This window comes from Lathamus discolor, chromosome 2, assembly GCF_037157495.1.
Source record: "Lathamus discolor isolate bLatDis1 chromosome 2, bLatDis1.hap1, whole genome shotgun sequence".
NCBI classification, from domain to species: Eukaryota; Metazoa; Chordata; class Aves; order Psittaciformes; family Psittacidae; genus Lathamus; species Lathamus discolor.
In genome coordinates, this window is record NC_088885.1 from 59,633,643 (window position 1) to 59,652,136 (window position 18,494).

The 18,494-nt window shown below is 47.9% G+C and overlaps 1 protein-coding gene across 5 annotated transcripts in view; it reads right to left on the bottom strand.

Moving 5' to 3' along the window:
* SETD2 (SET domain containing 2, histone lysine methyltransferase) overlaps nt 1–18,494 on the bottom strand; it is a 63,823-nt gene that overhangs the window by 3,883 nt on the left and 41,446 nt on the right. For 2 of the 5 annotated variants that reach the window (XM_065666995.1, XM_065666992.1), the window contains exons 13-18: nt 9,886–9,934; nt 9,149–9,332; nt 4,754–5,429; nt 3,605–3,739; nt 2,848–2,987; nt 2,077–2,188 (exon numbers count right to left, since the gene is read on the bottom strand). In XM_065666995.1, the coding sequence (XP_065523067.1) occupies nt 2,077–2,188; nt 2,848–2,987; nt 3,605–3,739; nt 4,754–5,429; nt 9,149–9,332; nt 9,886–9,934 (1,296 nt within the window). Of the gene's footprint in view, nt 1–2,076; nt 2,189–2,847; nt 2,988–3,604; nt 3,740–4,753; nt 5,430–9,148; nt 9,333–9,885; nt 9,935–16,923; nt 17,075–18,494 lie in introns of those variants that run through there. The other 3 variants (XM_065666993.1, XR_010610007.1, XR_010610008.1) reach the window with 3 other exon arrangements.

Genomic DNA, 18,494 nt, shown 5'->3' on the forward strand with positions numbered 1-18,494 from the left:
ATGCGGGGGTCAGTTTGGTAACAGTGAGACTGAGCTTATCAGAGGACTTCAGCCTCTGTGAACATGACCACAGTGCTTTCCCTATAGCCCCTCCAAAGCATTCCCCTAATCCAGGGCCATGCTGCCCGCTAGGAGAACTGTAACAGAGAAAGCCCCCAAAATTGTGGTATTCACACTGATCAGCCCTGCTTGGGATGAAAGCTGGGAATGGAGAAGCCGGCAAAACTGTAAGGGAAAAACCAGCCTGCAAAACCAGCATCGGTGGGAGAAACCCTGGGAAAAACGAGCCATGGTGGGAGAAGAGCGAGAAACAAATGAGCAGAGACACTAACACATCCATGCAAGAAATCTGTCCTTTTTCCATCTTTTTTTTTCCAGCCCTGTGTTACTGCCAGCCTCCCCGAGTGCTCCGTTGGGGCCCCCCTCTCATGAAACCCCTTTTCCAAGGGAAAAAAACAGGGTTTAAAACATGCTTTAAGCGAAAGAGTGAGCGTGGCTTCACGCACCTCTTGTGCCTTTCCATCAAAATCCTTATACCAGCATGTGAGCACCGGGCGAGCTCACCCACCACTGACATCAGCCGTGGCGATGCCGGGGCCTGGAGGCTATCAAGAAGGGAGCAGGTGATGCTCGGAAGAGGGCTCTGGAGGAAATAAAATACGCCAGGCACCGCTACTGCATGGATTTTGCCGGTGCCACGCGGCCGGGGGACACCAGGAATAGCAGCAGCAGCTGTTGGATGGTCAGAGCCACGAGGCTGGTGGGTTTAATCCCTCATGGAAAAGGTGTGGGGTGAAGAGGAGGCGTGTAAAAAAATCCTAGGAATGTGGTTGTGATTTGAGGGTGGAAGCATCGTTACGGAGGCGGCAGTGAGCGAGCTACGACCACAGGGGAATTTAATGTTATTTCCATGAGTGGGAAAAACCCAACCTTCAGGCCATCCTGGCTGAGAAGAAACAAGATTTAAAGCCCTACACTGAGTAAGAACCGCATCACCACAAGGTCAGCCAACGCTGTGCAGTTCATCTTAACCTAGGAAAGAGGTATTGATGGCTTCAGAGAAGTTTTGCACCAGAAAACAGGGATCTGGGGGGTTGAGTGAGCAGCAGCAAACTCCTGGCAGAAGCAGCCAGCTCATGTCTGCCCCAAGGTGAAGCCCTTCAAGCCCTGCCCCACTCCCCAGCACTTCTTTTTACCCTTACAGTTCTGAATCTGGCGCATGAACACCTGCCTGCACTTACAGAAGCATCTTTCCTTGCTCCCTCTGCAGCCACAGGCACTGCTGAGATCCTCTACAGTCCGTAGGAAAAAGACTCACAAGCTGCAAAGCTGCAGCACAACTCTCTTTTCTTGCTCAGAAGAGCCCAACCTTCTTCTCAGCATCCCGAGGAAGTTCCCTAGTATCTCCAGGCTGGTCCACACCACTGCATTTTAGCTTGTACGGCTAGAGCAGCACATCCTTCCATGGGGATGCAATTTACAGCTATTAAGAAAACCTCGCCTTAAAGCCTAAAATGAAGGTCTCTGATTAACAGGATCTCATGTATCGCTTGGCATGCTGACATCCTTCAACAGCAATCTGTAACCCAAACCCAGAAGCAACAAGTGCAGATAAACCACGATCGACTCAAGGCGAGCACAGGGCAAACCCTTCCCACGGAAGCAAAACGTGCTGTAGAAAACAGGCCAATGAAGAATATTTGCTGTTCTTTCAGCCTGAGTCATCTGGGGCACAACGTCAGGTTTTAATGCTCTTCCTGAGCACAATGAAAGGAGGCATTAGCCAGAGCAGCACAACGCAAGGTTGCTGCACACTACTAAGCCCAAAGCTCGCCCAAGGGATCTATCAAGCCCCAGCCCTCCCAGGACACTCGCATGTTTATGGATCTTCGAGGTGCTGTGACTATTGGCTCCTTTTCCTGCTGAGCAGGGAATGCTGGTGCGGTACGTGTAATACTGACCCAGCCTCAGCAACAGCCCTGGCATTTGCTGCTCTTGCTCCACAGCACAGGATTGTCTCCATGGTCTGTCAAAGAGATCTAACGCCAAGTTTCTCCTTCCTGACCCTGCACTTACCTTCATGGGGTTTTCGTCGTAAGTTGGGGTCCCAAGGTCCATTTCAGCTTCGTGTTCAAGGCTGGCATCATCCCCTGGGCTGTCCCAGGTAGGAGGATCCCACTGGGTTTGCCTGGAGGAAGACAGATGGAGAGACCCTGTCACCCTCTTTAAAGTAACTGGTACCTGCTTATTGATTGTCCCATCAACTGGGACATCTGATCTCCACCAGTCATCAAAGCTCTTTAACATGGGTCTAACACATGGCCCCATTTTGCTATTAATGATACGTTGAGTAGGCTTCTAAGCTGGAGAAGGCTAAAGCCAAGCAAGAACTTCAAAAGGGAATTTGCACTGTTTTGTATTACTGGTGACACTTCATGTGGAATCAAGGAGAGTTCATCACAGGCAGGAAATAAAGAAGGTTGGCAATTCTAGCATGGAAAGATGCGAGACATCACAGCAAAGACCCTGGGGAATGCTTTCTTGCAGAGCAAGGGTCAGCCCTTGGCACCTCAAGCCAAACGTACAGCCACAGGTATCTTACTGTGGAACAGACACAGACCAAAGATCATGAGAAAGGCCACAGGAATGAGCAGGAGTTTGAAGGGATGGATGGGTGGATGCCACGAAGCTCAGGCATACACTAGGAGAGGCTAAACATACGACAAGAGCTCTCTTTGGCTCCCTGCACACATGAAGCACCATTTCTGCAGAAATATCTCGAACTCCAACCCCGAAGCCGCCATCACACTCACCTTGTTATCACGCTCACCTCATAACCATGCTTACCTCGTTACCACATGGTAGTAGTAGATCTTCCCCTCTGGATCTCGGGCTGTTTTCCAGTTGGGTGGGAGGACGATCGTTTTGGGTTTTGGAGGGGACGGTGGAGGCAAGTCCAGGAGGTTATTGGTCACCACAAGCTCTGGCTAAGAACAGCACAAAAGGGGCAAAGAGTAAAACGTGAGTAGTCGTGAAAGAGGTCAGAGCAGCCCTGACAGCTCTTTCCACCATAACAAAGACCTTGTTGAAGGTAAACCTTAAGAACAACACTAGTGCTTGCCCAAGAAGCAGCGAGGACAGTATCTCCCCCTAGTTCTTCATCAAATACCCCAATTATCCACTCAACCACATCCTGAGCTTGTAATAACAGCCACTTTGCTACCTGTGTTCTTAAATTCTCTGTGGTGAATGTCAAAAGTACCAGTTCTGATGGAGGCGTTTCAGCACCAAAAGCAGGTTGTGGAACTTCCACATGCCCACCCATACACAGCCTTCTCCTGATGTGCTGGAAGAAAGCCTGAACACAACAAGATCGGGGCTCAAAGCCCACAGTAATGTGTCTGATGCCTACATTCAGCCTGGAGGACAGCATTGCAAAGAGTACCAGCATGCTGCCATATGGGGAACTCCTCTGGCTGGTACCACCACTGCCTTCACAGCATCCATAAGCTACGGGAAATCGTAGCTCTACATGACTCCCAAAGCAAGCCCAAAGCAGATGTAGAGGAACATTCCCCATCCCTTTTGACCCTCCGAGCCCTACCTGCTGGATGGGCTGAGGCTGCCCAGCTGCGACAATGGTTGTTACTGCTGTTGGTGGCTGCACTATGACTCCCTGCGGATGAGCTGTGTAAATCTGTTGGCCTTGAATGTACTGGAGACCTGGCTGGGCGTAACTCTGAAACGGAGCACGGGGAATCATCAATCAGCTTGCTTTACCAAACAAAACCCCTTTTTGGAGGACACAGTATAGATTTCCTTGATGGAAACCAAATAGTGAAAGCAGGAAGATGGTAACAGTCCTCGAGGACTACTGGAAGATAATATCCAACCCAAATCAAGTATCCCAGAGTCATACAATTGCCTACATCTTGATTTTAGGAAGAATTAGGCATTGGCAAGACACCTGTTTGTGAAGAAAAAGCAGAAGGATAAAGCACTTTAGCGCGGCCATTTGGAGCTCCAGGCTGAGCCTCATGGAAGAGGACACGTAATTCAGAGAAAACAGATAAAGAAGGTTGATCTGTTGGGCATTTTGCTTGGTTTAAGTCATACAAGAGCTGGCAGCTCCAGACCCTACTTCCAAAACCCAACAGAAGGTGAGCTCACACCTCCATGTTCTACTGCTTACTTGGTCAATGACAGTGGAAGCTCTTACCTGGAAATATCCGTTCAACATAACCAACAATCATAAAGAAACAAACATAACTTTTACCAACAGGTTAAAAAAAATCTCAACAAGGCATAAACTCCTGCTTGACCCTAACAACTATATATTATATAAAATATATATTATATATATATCCAATATAGATATAATGGATGCCCCATCCCTCGAATTGTTCAACGGCAGGCTGGACAGAGCCTTGAGAAACCTGGTCTAGCGGAAGGTGTCCCTTCCCATGGCAGGGGGTTGGAACTGGATGAGCTTTAACACCCCTTCCAACCCAAACCATTCTGTGATTCTATGTTTTTATGAATCTACAGTGTTTGTACACAAAAAATACCTGAATGTGCCTTTCTCATACTCTTAGATGGGAAGTTATGCGAGAAGTGCTACTGCAGCTTAATATCAGAGCAAAGCAGGGTGCTCTGATATTAAGAGCACTAGCAAAGAGCGAGAAAATAGTGTTTTTCCTGGCTGCAGGATGGTACCCTTTGTTTTGCAGGCCTTGCCTGAAATGGAAATTACCTGCACAATAGGTGGGGTCGTCTGCGAGTAGGGGGATGTCACACCATAAACTGTCTGACAAGTCTGTCCTTGGTAATATATGGCTGGCTGGGACTGGGCTGGCGAGTACTGCTGCTGGACAGCTACAGTCTGCTGGCTGGAATCCCAGACCCCATAGCTCTGGCTCTGCACTGGTCCTGACGTGGCCACAGGCAGGACAGCCACATTGGGTTCTTGATGGACCACGGTATCGCTTTGTGCTACATACTGTGGAGTTGTAACCTCCATCGTTGTTGCTACATGTTGGACTACTGGTACCGGCTGAGAAGTAGTGAGGGCTGGCTCCACCGTGTGCCCAACTAAAGTCTGCGGGTGCTCATACGCCGCTGGCGAGCACATGGAATCCATGGTGGGTGTGGGCAGCAGCACCTTGCCAGCATTGGGGTTGCTGGGATCTACATAGGCTTGCATGGGGTAGCCAGGTGGGTAGCCAATAAAGCTGTGGTGGGGCGTGCTGTAGCCCATGGAATCGTAGGGCAGGGGGGATGTCATTCCCAGGTTTTGCAGTTGCTGTTGCTGTTTCTGGGCTTCCCGCTGGGCAACCTCCTGCTCGAACAGCTTCCTGCGCTCCTCCGTGGACAGCTTGTTGCGATCCTTAAGCCGGACTTTCTTCTTTGAAGACGCTGGCGTGTCATACCTGGGAGGGACAGAAAAGGTTTTGTGAGACCCCAGAAAACTGCAGGCCCAGGGCTCCAGCAGCAAAAAGGCCACCACTGACAGTGGCAGACCTGGGGGAGATCAAATGCCCAAGAGAAACATCAATTGCTAAAAACATTCATTTGTTTTCAGCTGCTTGACCAACTATACACAGCAACTCCTCAAGCAAGGAGCCAGGGCAGAAGATGAGCTAGGCTGCACTGGATTTATCAACTTAGGTTGGTGCTGAAGCTAACAGAGACGCAAAAATGCAGCAGAAGTTGTCTGAGGGACTGGCCAGGCAGCACTGAGATACCCGGAGAGGGGAGGTAACATCTCCAGGGCCAAGAGGGAACCTGAGGAGAGGGTAGAATAAGCAGGATGTCTCCCAAAAGGGCTGAGTGTCTGTGCTGGAGACCCTCTGCCACAGTTTTCCAAAGCAGGACCAACACAGAAGGTTTTAGAAGAGGCTCTCCGAGCAGAAGGTACAGATAACACCACAGCACCTGCACCAAGCCAGACCAGGGCAGCACCCCATCTTTCTTGTTTAAGGACCACACTGGAGCTGTAGACACAGGCATGTTTGTGAAGAACAAATAGCACATTTCTGTTGAGAGTATGCTATTTACTAGACCACAGCTCCAGCTTAAAAAATAATGACAGTGTGGAGGGGTTTTTTAAAATCCTTTTTTACAAATAAGAATTTTCATCCCAAGACGCAGAGCAGCTGGAGGGATTTTTCCAAGGAGTTAAAGAAAAAAAAGCCTAAGGACTTTGATCAGACCTCAACCAAGGAAAATTTCAGATCAAAGGTGGGTATTTTGAGAAGTTATGAGTGTGGTAAAACAGGGATTATGAGCAAAAATGCTTTGCAGCCCTAATATAATGGATTCTACAAAGCATCCAGCATATTGTCTATACAGTCACTCGATGTTCATGCGTTCCATTTACATATCAAAAGCACATTGCTACCAACACATACACTTAAGATGTTTCCTCGGGTTCCCAGAGTAGCTGCAAGGATCCGTTAATGGGAACCTTATTGACGTGAAGGGTTCGATTTCAATAATTAAAGCATTTCCTGGCACTGCCTGGAGAGTTTACACGAGAAGCAGCCGGCGTGAAGGGATGGGCAGAAGAAAACTGAGGGCTTAGAATCGTAGATTGGTTTGGGCTGGTTTAGTGTCAAGCACACCAGCGACACTCGGGTATCTATTCCTCTCTTCACCTATTATTTTGTCTTATTAAACCCTTCATGGAACAAACACAAAGGGGACAGTCGAGCAGGGAGAAGGATGCCAGCACCCCAGCCCTTCCGCCTGTGGGCACCACTCACCGACAAGGACATGGCCACAGGAGGGAAGAGCCAGAGTGGGCAACGCCTTGCCCACCAAAGAGGTTGCTCTGTTTAAAGTAACACAAAAATACATACTATTTATTCCATTCTTCTTCGTATCTCTCGACACACCGCTGTTACTCAGCTCCAATTGCATCCCCAGACCTCAGTGATGTTTCCATCCTCCAAATGGCTAATTACAGTAGTATAGATTTACATGCAATTTTTTTTTAACCCAGATGTTTTAAACTTTCCCAGCACAGCTCAGTAAGAGGACAAAAGTTTCCTCGTCTGGCTGACTCACCACCAATTGTTCCCTAATTACTAAGTGGCTTTAGATCCTATTTAAGAGGGACAGCAGAAAACTGACTTCTTTAAAGGAAACTCTTTGGTATTCTTACCGCCTTTAACATGATTTGAGGTCTCCCTGTAATGCAAGACATGAAATGCTTTCCTTAAGAAGCAACTTTTGAGGGAGGAAAACGGGTATCTGCTAACAAGTAGCCGCTAATTCATGCATTGCCTCGGGCCAGCCCTGCCACAACTGCCACCTCCATCATGCCTCTGGCCTCAGGAGGGTTTGGCTCTGCCCAGCCAAATGCTCCTGGGGCCCTAGGGAATAACCCCGGGAGCCAGCACAGCCTCAGGCACTCTAAAAGCAATGGTGTGAACCTACAGGAAAAGGAGCTTTGGGTGGCTGCCAGGGTCACTGAACCGGTCTGATTCTCACTTAAGATCTGGGAGAACAGCTAAACTAATAGCTAAAAATATTTTCTCTTATTGCTTGCTCCTTGAACTGGCCAACTCACCACGACAAAAGCTGTCTGTATTTCAGTTATCTAGCCCTTACTCTTCTAAACACCCATCTCACCAGACCTGGTTAGCAGAAGTATTTAATGCAGAAGGGCACAAGTCACGCTAACACAACACAAAATGGTTACTTTTATTTTCTACTTTATATTCAGTACCTGTGTGCACTGCAATTTAAAATATTTTACACCTTCACTGGAGCTTACAGACTTTGTGCCTGCCTTCCCTAGACAACCCGTGTTTAAAAAGCTTTTTTGTAATAAGATGTAAGCAAATCTGAAGTTCCCGCATTCCCTTGTATCCATCACTTGCAGGGCAGGTGGGAATCCATGGGGCAACAGAGAGCCCACAAAAAAGAAACACAAAGTAAAACTCACAGAATCCTCGCATGGTTTGGGTCAGAAGGGAACCAATATCCAGTTCCAACCCCCTGCCAAGGGCAGGGACACCTTTCACTAGATCAGGTTGCTCCAAGCCCCGTCCAACCTGGCCTTGAACACTGCCAGGGATGGGGCAGCCACAGTTTCTCTGAGCAGCCTGTGCCAGGGCCTCACCACCCTCATAGGGAAGAACTTCTGCCTCTGATCCCATCTCAATCTCCCCTCTGCCAGCTTAAAGCCATTCCCCCTTGTCCTGTCCCTACCTGTCCTTGTCAAAAGCCCCTCTCCAGCTTTCCTGTGCATCCCTTTAAACACTGGAAGCTGCTCTAAGTTCTCCCCAGAGCCTTCTTTTCAGGCTGAACAAGCCCAGCTCTCTCAGCCTGTTTCCATAGCAAAGGCACTGATGCTTAGGACCATCTTTGCGGACTCCTCTGGACTCGCTCCAACAGCTCCACGGCCTTCTTGTGTTGGGGGCCCGAGCTGGATGCAGGACTGCAGGGGGGGGTCTCACCAGAGCAGAACAGAGGTGGAGAATCCCCTCCCTCGACCTGCTGGTCACTGCAAGGTCCTTACAACTTAAAGAGTTGGCTTCCCAGCCAGTGCAGCATAATGCCGCCATCCCCAAGGGAAGGCAGGAGACATGGAAACAGCTTAGCAAGGTTATACCTACCTGGATCACTTCCCTTGCACTCACTGATTTTGGTGGATATTAATTTGGTCAAGGAAGTTGTTTTGGTTTAGAACTCCTGTTTGACTTGTTCACTGATAGCTTTTCTACACGCATAGGCTTCTCAGTTCAAGTCTAGAATAATCCCCAAACATACTCAGGAGAGGGGATGTAGAAGGGAATGGGTTTTGATGGACTCAGAAGACCTCTTTGCATTAGGAGAGCTACATCCTTTGTTCCTGTGTGAGAGCTGGATATAGCTCCTGTAATCGTCCATCTAATTCCCAGAACATGCCTGAAGACAAAGGCTATCCAAGAGGAAAGGCCACCTAACAGCAAGGAGCCAGGGAATGCATCTCAGCATGCACACAGGATTCCTCCAGGCAAAAAATTCCCTTACCCATCCTGGGTGTTCCCAGAGATCACCAGGACCATTTTTGCCAGTGTTCTGACCCAGGACTATCCCAGATCCAACACTCCCAGTCAGGCAGTCTTATCCCTGCCACCACTGCTGCCAGACAACTTGCCTGTCCTCCGGCCTCTTTGTTCCTCGCTCATACGCTGAGGATGGAGGGGACATCGAGTCCCTCCGTCTCTTCTTCTCTTTACTCTGGCTCTGCCTCTCGGGATCCCGCTCTCTGCTCAGGATGGGGTTCTTCGGAGCAGGAGTCTGGTCCTTGGGGCCGGCTGTCTCTCTCCCACGGTCAGCTGCTGGGGAACATAGACAAAAGGGAGAGAACTGTTGTAATTCAGAGTATCTCTAGCTCCTTCTTCCTGCAGTTTCAGTGGCTTCTGTTAGTCATAGAATCATAGGATCCTAGGATCCCAGGTTGGAAGGGACCTCAAGGGAACACCTGGTCCAACCTTTCTAGGCAAAGTATAACCCAGACTAGATGGCCCAGCAGCGCGTATAGCCCAGTCTGAACAGAGTCGAGTGCTGGGGTGTCACCGCTTCCCTGGGGAGGTTATTCCAATGGCTGATTGTGCTCTTGGTGAAAATTTTTCTTCTTGTGTCCAACAGGAATTCCCCCAACAACAGAGCAGTAGTCAACAGAGTCTCCATTCAAACAAGTTACAGACGGCTCCATATCAGCCTCAGGGCTACATTTCCCAACACCCACTGCTAAGATTATCTTTCCTATTTAGAGAAACTGTTTTCAAGGAGTATGAACACACAGGCAGAACATCTCTTGACATCCCAGATCGGGAAAATTAAGTAGTTTCATAGGAGCAGAGCGATACACGGCAAAATGTGAATACATACCACTGCTCTCCTTTTCTGCTTGACTCTTCTTTGGGATCCGGTACACCTCCTGCAAAGCAAACAACAAGCAGGGTCAGCATTACAGCTACTCACAAGAACAACCTCAATATCTACAGGGCTGTAAGAATCGTAACACAGCACTAATAATTAAACAATTCCATTATAATTTTAAAACAAACAGTAAAATCGTGTTTCTTGACACAAAGTTCTGGTTTTAGGTAAATCATTACGGTGCTTTCTATATATTGCCTCTGATCAGCATTTTGTGTTTGATAAATCATAGAATCATAGGATGGAATGGTTTCAGTTGGACTGGAAGCTGTGGCTGCCCCATCCCTGGCAGCGTTCAAGGCCAGGTTGGACGGGGCTTGGAGCAGCCTGGTCTAGTGGAAGGTGTCCCTGCCTGTGGCAGGGGGTTGGAACTGGGTGAGCTTTAAGGTCCCTTCCAACCCAAACCATTCTGTGATTTTATGGTTTTTTCTTCTATCAAGGAAAAGCAGTATTTTTCTATCCAGGAAAATCATGCCTGAGCATCAGGCATGGGGACAATGCATGGAAGAAGCATGTCCCAGATAACCTACCAAAGAAACTCGCCTTTCCCATCCTTTAAGCAGCCCCCACGTGCCTGGATGCTTTTTATAGCCACCTTTTAGCTAAGAAAAAAACCACATACATATGTATCTAAGAAAAAGATATCAAGCCCCACGTTTTGGCCTAAGAAAACACATTTTCCTTTGGTGGAAAAATGGAAGTACGATAAATCCCACTGTGGTCTGTTCACAAGACAAAACCACTTCAAAAGTGCTGCTGAAAGTTAAAAATAATTTCGGACAAGATTCTGATTTTTAAAAAATACTTATTCCATGGAGCCTGAACACACCACCGTGAACATCTGCAGTCTGAAGCATCTACAAATACGCTACCTTGTGTACTGTGGCTATTCCAGTATTCGTACAAGCTAGCTACATACTAAGAGCCTGTAAATAGGCCCTTTTTTAATCGTTCTTATTTATTTACATGTTTGACATAGATCAAAAGAGGCAGAAGTAAGAAAATGGGATGAGGAGAGCCCAGAGCAGAGGTGCGGGATGCAGAGGCGTTGCTAGTGCTCTTTTCCCTGTAAATGCTCTCCTTTCCGCACCACCAGCATGCTGCCATGCCCACCTAGCTGAATCCAGGCCATGACCCCTTCAGCCACAGGGTAGCAGATCCACAGGGACAGGGGCAGGAATGGGGAGCTGTTGAGACCACAGCCACCACCTGCATGCTCATGAATACTGAGGGCCTGAAACGCAGAGCAAGTTCGTTGATGACACCAAGCTGTGTGGATTTGGTTGATACACTGGAGGGAAGGGATGCCAGCCAGAGGGACCTTGACACGCTTGTGAGGTGGGCTGATGCCAACCTTATGAAGTTCAACCATGACAAGCACATGGTTCTACACCTGGGTCAAAGGAATCCCAGGCACAGCTACAGGCTGGGCACAGAAGAGACTCAGAGCAGCCCTGCGGAGAAGGACTTGGGGGTGTTGGTTGATGAGAAAATGAACATGAGCCGGCTGCAGTGTGAGCTCGCAGCCCAGAAAGCCAACTGTATCCTGGGCTGCATCAAAAGGAGCATGGCCAGCAGGTCAAAGGAGGTGATCCTGCCACTCTGCTCTGCTCTTGTGAGACCTCACCTGGAGCATTGCATGCAGTTCTGGGGTCCTCGACATAAAAGGGACATGGAACTGCTGGAACAAGTCCGGAGGAGGGCCACGAGGATGCTCAGGGGACTGGAGCACCTCCCATATGAAGACAGGCTGAGAAAGTTGGGGCTGTTCAGCCTAGAGAAGAGAAGGCTGCGTGGAGACCTCATAGCAGCCTTCCAGTACCTGCAGGAGGCCTATAAAGATGCTGGGGAGGGACTCTTCATTACGGACTGTAGTGATAGGACAAGGGGTAACGGGTTAAAACTTAAACAGGGGAAGTTTAGGTTAGATATAAGGAAGAAGTTCTTTACTGTGAGGGAAGTGAGGCACTGGAACAGGCCGCCCAAAGAAGCTGTGAATGCTCCATCCCCGGCAGTGTTCAAGGCCAGGTTTGATGGAGTCTTGAGTGACATGGTTTAGTGTGACCCTGGCCATGGCGGGGGGGTTGGAACTGGATGATCCTAAGGTCCTTTCCAACCCTGACTATTCTATGATTCTGTGATGCGCACCCAACGCACCTCTGCACCTCCAAGAGCCCTCAACCCAGTCTCTGCTGGGCCACCAAGCCCCTGCCTGGTTTTGATCCCCATTTGCACTATATCCTACCCCCAGCACTGTTAAAACACACTCAAGACTACTATTCATGACTTGTAGCATTTGTGATCTTCTAGCATCTAAATTAACTGACCCTCCCAAAGCCAAAACCTCAGCAATGCCACCTCCCCAAGTCCATGACCATCAGACCCTCCGAACAGCGTTAATTCTTCATACTCCATGTGATGCCACATTCACCGACTGCACCTCAAGGGAGAAACACTGAGGACCTTCCCTAAAGCACTAAAATACCCTTTAATTTGGGTCACGGATGAGGCAGAGAGGAGAAAAAGATGTATTGAAATGTTACTGGAGGAGTGAATGAAGGCTGCTTCTAGCTGCGTATTTAAAGCTTCCCTACAGTCAGACATACGAAGCTTTACCTAGACTTGACTCTCAACCTTATATATTGTTTATCTTCTACATAAAATCCCCATTGATTTTTTACAGCTAATTGGAAATTAAATGATTTATTTAATTGATTGGCGTCTATGCTGGGCTGTTCAGCTGCACCCCACTGCATCCCTCACTAGCTGCGTGTCCACCTCCAGCACAGGATTTAACAAGATATCCCAGGTTTGAGAATGCCCCTCTTAATGCGTTAGGAAAAAAACGCACCCTGTGGGCTAAGAAACTATGCTTTCCTTTGGTGAAATAAATGAAAGTAGAAGACACCCCACTGTGGTCTTTGTTCACCAGACAAAACCACTTCAAAAGTGCTGATGATGGTTATAGAAAAGAAGTTAGTTTAGCCAACATTTTTAGGTTTTTAAATACTCATTTTACTTTTTCATGGCGTATGAACACAACACAGCAAACACGTGCAGTCTGAAGCAGCTGCAGATACATATGCTGTGATGAGAGCCTGTAAACATGCCCTTTTTAAATTGTTACTTATTTATTTACATGTTTGCTATGGATCAAAAGACCCCAAATCTAGTGTGTTTTTAACGAAATGCAAAGAAGGCAGCAGCTCACTGCTAGAGGTGGGGAGGGATGCACAAAGACCTGGTTGGGATAATAAAGCCAATATAATGCTATCTACTCGCCGTCCAGTGGCAGGGACAGTTTTGCCTCTTATCGGCTTGTGTGGGAACGAGCGGACCATGAGGGCAGCTTCTGCAGACCCGAATCACCCACGAACAACAGGTTTTCTGTATTTATTTTTCTTTCTCTCACATCACCTCCAAAAAGCTCATTCTCAGACACACCACAGAGCAGCATGCTCAAAAAAACACCCCATGTCTGGCCCAAGGGCTGGTCCCATCAGCAGGGAAGATGGTGTGATGAGGAGCATAACATGGACAGTGGGATCAAGTGCACCCTCAGCAAGTTTGCGGACAACACTGAGCTGTGTGGTGCAGATGACATGCTGGAAGGAAGGGATGTCATCCAGAGGGGCCCAGAAAGGCTGGAGAGGTGGGACAGTGCTAACTGGAAGCTGTCCCTGCCCTTGGCAGGGGGTTGGAACTGGATGAGCTTTTAAGGACCTTTCCAACCCAAACCATTCTATGATTCTGAGATTCTACGATGGATGAACCAGCCAGGACAGCCAAAGGACAAGGCAGCAGGCAAGTGTAAGGAAGAGCTAAGCTGGAGTACGTTTCTCAGCTCCTAAGAGATTTGTCCCATTAAATAGGAGGATGTGCAATAGGAAAATAGTGAAAAAAAGTGTCAGTGGGAATAGAACGAGGCCAGGGGCCACTTTGCGGTAAGTGGATTTGATATACACAGCAGTGTTCACTCCAGCCATGCATTGCTTTGGCTGCAGCAGAAGATTCAAAGTGCAGCTAAGAAATACAGCAATTTCAGCTCAACAGAGATAATTAAGTCTAATCTTCAAGGTCAGTGATGGTTGAATGTGCAAGGAGAAAGAAAGCATCTGCCTGTGAAAGATGCAGCTCTAGGTAGGAGAAAGCATCTTCCTGTGAAAGATGAAGCTGTGCCGACAGCAACAGGAGGCACTGAAGAAGAAAACGGCAGGATCAACCCCATCAAACTGTACTGCCCTAACAAGGGTCCAAGGGGCTCAAAATATAAGACAATTACGAAGCAGAGAGCAAGCAACGTCTTGTTGGAGTGCAGCTACAGATCTACTCAAGGGGCTGCAGAGCCTCTAGCATCAGTGTGGTGAAGATGGGAGGCAGCAGAGTCTTTGAAGCAGGAACAAACGGAGGAGTATGTCAAAATTGCTCCATGAAAACCAGATGGTGGTCAAACCAGACGCAAGCCAGGGGGAACTCCGAAGAAAAGCCTATTTTATTTTTGGAAACGGAAGCTGCTGGCTTTGAGCGTGCATAACTGCTAAATCAATGCAACTGCCGCTAACAGAGTCCAAATGGCTCCCTACCTTCCAGAACAGTTTTTAATGAGTTGCACAGAAAATTAAATACAGAAAGAAAAGCAGTGTTAAGTCCGTTAAGAACAAAAAGAGAAGAACTAAAAACTAAAAATCCCCCAGGATTTAGGCTGTCCAGCTGCAGACACAAAACCATCCATGGCTTGGGAGGAGCAAAAGAGCTGCAGAACAGTCTCAAGACTCAAAGCGGTAGGAAAGGAAGACTGTGCCTAAGAAAATGCTCTCCAGATGTCTGCCCTTAGCTGCTTATTATTTCAGATTTAATGGTACTAAACTGCAGAAGACCAGTGGACACCAACGGTGGGCACAGGGAAACAACGATGCAACTGGATGGAGGCTGTGTTTGTGCCAGCAGATGCACAGCTGGCAAAGGGGTGACTGCTCTTTTACACCAATCCAGCCGCACACCCGTGCTTCAAAACCTCTGCCACTCAAACAGGGAGCAGGCATGCCTCTCCTAAGGCCAAGGAGATTACTCTGGAAAGCTGCCTGCAGCCCACCAAAGCTCACCACATTTGGCAGGGCTTACATGCTCTAAGCCAAGACAACCTGCAGACCATGCTGTCTCACCTAACTCTGCTCTGTAGTTTTCTGAACTTAAGTCACTTATTTGCTGAATAAACGCCACACAACCGAATCTGCTCTCTACCAGGCTGGAAATCCAATGCTCCACCAGCCAGAGCTGGATCTCCTCTTCCTTGCTTCCCTCCCTCCTTCCCTCTGCAGCTCCCCACACCTTCTGCATGAGCATGAAGCTCCAGCATGATGCCAAGGGATGGAGGAGAGCAAGAGAAAGGACTAATGCCATGACATCCCTGCTTGAAGGCCAAAAAAACCCACCACAAACAACAGCCTGGCTGCTCGCCAGCACCTATTGTTTTTGCAAACTATTTCTTGCTCTAAGTTATAACAAATTATAAGCCTCCTAATTAAAGCACATGATGTGTGTGCTGGAGCAGGAGCCAGCCACTCCAGGATGGCTTGTCTAGGAAAAGGGACAGGCAAGAGCAGCTTCACAGGGCTGTCCTATCAAGATGTATCAGACGTGATTTGTAAAGACTATCTCAGAGGAAGACAAAGGCTCAGTTTGCTTGGGTCGCCCAAGCTCTGGTATCTCTCTATTCAAGCTGATGATTAAGCTCACAGAATGGGAGTTTTCATTGCAAGAAAAGAAGGTCCACGTTGGCTAAAGTTGGGGTAACACTTCAGGCTTGAACTCCCAAGTCACTGCTAAATACTTACGAGGCTACAAGTGTCCAACCAAAACCTTTTAAACCCAAAATACTTGGCTCTTCCAAAAGGCTTTTCTGAAATTAAAAAGGTCTTCTCCACCTCACAAGGGCAAGGACTGGGGATCCCCACAACTACACAACTACAGTTCCTACCTGCTGCCTCACCACAAGATGAAGGCATCCTCTGCCCATCCTCTGCCCTCGAGGAGTGGAGGAAGATGCCAAAAACTCAGTTATACCCACAGCAGAGCAGTGCCCAAACTACACTAGCACAGTGGAACATTCTGCAGCAGCCAGCACTGCCATGCTGGTTGTGTTCACACAGCATTAGTCAGTTGGCAGAGCACGCAGGTTCTCTATGGAACTTGTTTCAGGTATTTCATCACAAGAAGCCTACAACTTGGGTAGCAGAGCTGCGGGACCCCGAGGCCCTGCTTCAGCATAAATGGTGAGGAAACCCCAACAGCCAGACAACCCTGAAACACCAATGCTATTAAAGCACATGCGACACTTGAAGCCAAACTTGCTCTCTTGTCCATCAGCCTTAGCTACTGAAACGTAAGCCATCAAAAGGATGTTGAGAAAAGCTTACTATGCTTTGTGGTGCTGACCCTAACACTTGTTCCTGTGATGCCAAGAGGGTAGAGCACCAGGTCTGTTTGCCATAGCACCATGTGTTGCCTCCACCATGGGTCTGGCTGTACAGATCAGTCCACGGAGCCTTACCTGAGCGTAATCCTCTGGCTGGAGTGAGCTAAGGTGCCTGGAAGAATCACATTGAACCACCACCTGTGTACACCAACCAGCCCTTGCCACTCAGAGTGAGTTTTCAGCATGGGAGAAGATATGCACTGCTTCCTCGGAGGGCAGGAACAGCGTGCACAAGCCCAGGCTGAAAACTTACTCCACTGGGGAGTGTGAGTGTGTGCTGTGATGGGTATGTAGCAGTGGCCAACACTCCTCATGGGTAAGGAGCCAGAGTGTACGAGCCCTGTAAGCTGAGGACTTACAAGTCCTGTGTATAGAGGTATAGAAAAAGATAGCTCACTTAATCCTTTCATGCCAGGAGTTGGGATTTTCCCGGAGCGACGTCCATTGCCGGCAATGGACACACCAAAATAACGTCGGCATCAATGAGTTAACCACCTCTGTCCTCTTTTCACCTATTATACTGCTCATGCATCATCCAGCTTCCCAACCATCTTCCCGTTTCTTCACCGTATGCACGCTATGTCCTCTCCCTTCTTCAGCACGGAGTTGAAAATGGAGTTGAGAAAAGGAGACACATGGTCAGCTCCTTGCTGCCCTGAGAAGCTAGATGGAAATGGTTGAAATTACAAGGGGGTCATCAGCAGGACTGGAGAGGACATAGCTTAAGTTACGAGGTTTCAGACCCTCCCACCCCCCCATCCAATGCCAGTTATTGCAGATGTTCCACCACTCAAAACAAAGACAGCTTTTAAAAAGCTTGGAAGTGCTGGAAAAGGCCCCTGGCTTTCATGCCGCTGGGGTGACTGGGTTCTAAAGCATTCCATCTAAAGCAATGCTCTGCCAGCTTAGTCTTTTCTTTTAGACATCAGCCACCTCTGGGCTGGCCTGTGGTGGCACCTGGCATTTTAACAGGTGAGAATCGGACAGAAGCAGTTAACTCTTAGTGCCATGATAACATCTAGGACAGAATGAAGCCCCAGGTCACAGTTTCCCCACAAACGCTTTGTGCGAGAGAAATGAGTTTTCACAGACCCATGGCATGATTCTGCTTTTTGGGGTTGGATTTGCTGGGACTACTACAAAGCTAAAGCTTGTGAGATACAACCCCACCCCTACGACCAGACATGCGTGCTGCATCAGGCTATTAGCATCCTTTATAAAGACCTGAAGTTAATTAGTAAGTACACAGAGATGTGAATCCACACCTTAAATAGCAACACTGACAAGTTGTGACTCCACAGCTCAACCAAACTCTACATAGCCAAGGCCGAGCTCCTCCAAGCTCAACAGAAAACACAAGCCTTGGTGATAAAGTGACACCCTAAGATCAAGTTTGGTCTCAGACCACCACTTCGGAGGAGTCACTCATGTGGTGAAGCTTTACACTTTTCATTATTGGTTTTCAACGTATTTTCTGTGCTGTTTCAAGTCTAATCACCACAGCACATCATCCTGGAAGTGAGCCAACATAAAACTGAGGCTGGGTAGTCCAGAGCAAACCTATCTGCAAAGCAGTGTTGGACTACGACTTGACTTAGCTTTCAGTTTAAACAACCCCAGGTACTAGCAACTGATGAGAAGGATGCTGTTTCAATTGAACCATAAATTCAACCTGACAGTGTCACTTCAGTAAAGAAAACCATGAGGCCCGCACAAATTTTAAGAGTCTACAAATTGAAGTCTAGCCAACAATCAGCAAATGTCTGTTTTTTCTGAACAACTCAGAGATGAAGGTGAGATTTCTTTTAAGCCTTATGTAACTCTCTAGATACGTTTTATAAATGCTGATGTTTGTAGCTACGGTTGCTGAACAGTACAAAGCTTGCTGTGGTTTCCATCTGCACGTGACGTCGTAGTATGCGTAACACCCACCATTTTTATTAGCCTCTTCTAAATAATTACTCATTATCAAATTCGATGGGTAAATCAACTCTTTAGCTACATGCTGCATCATAAAAAGCAATTTGCTTAAAAACCACTTCCAGTAATTAAAATTGGACAGACGCTTGATTAAGAAAAGGGC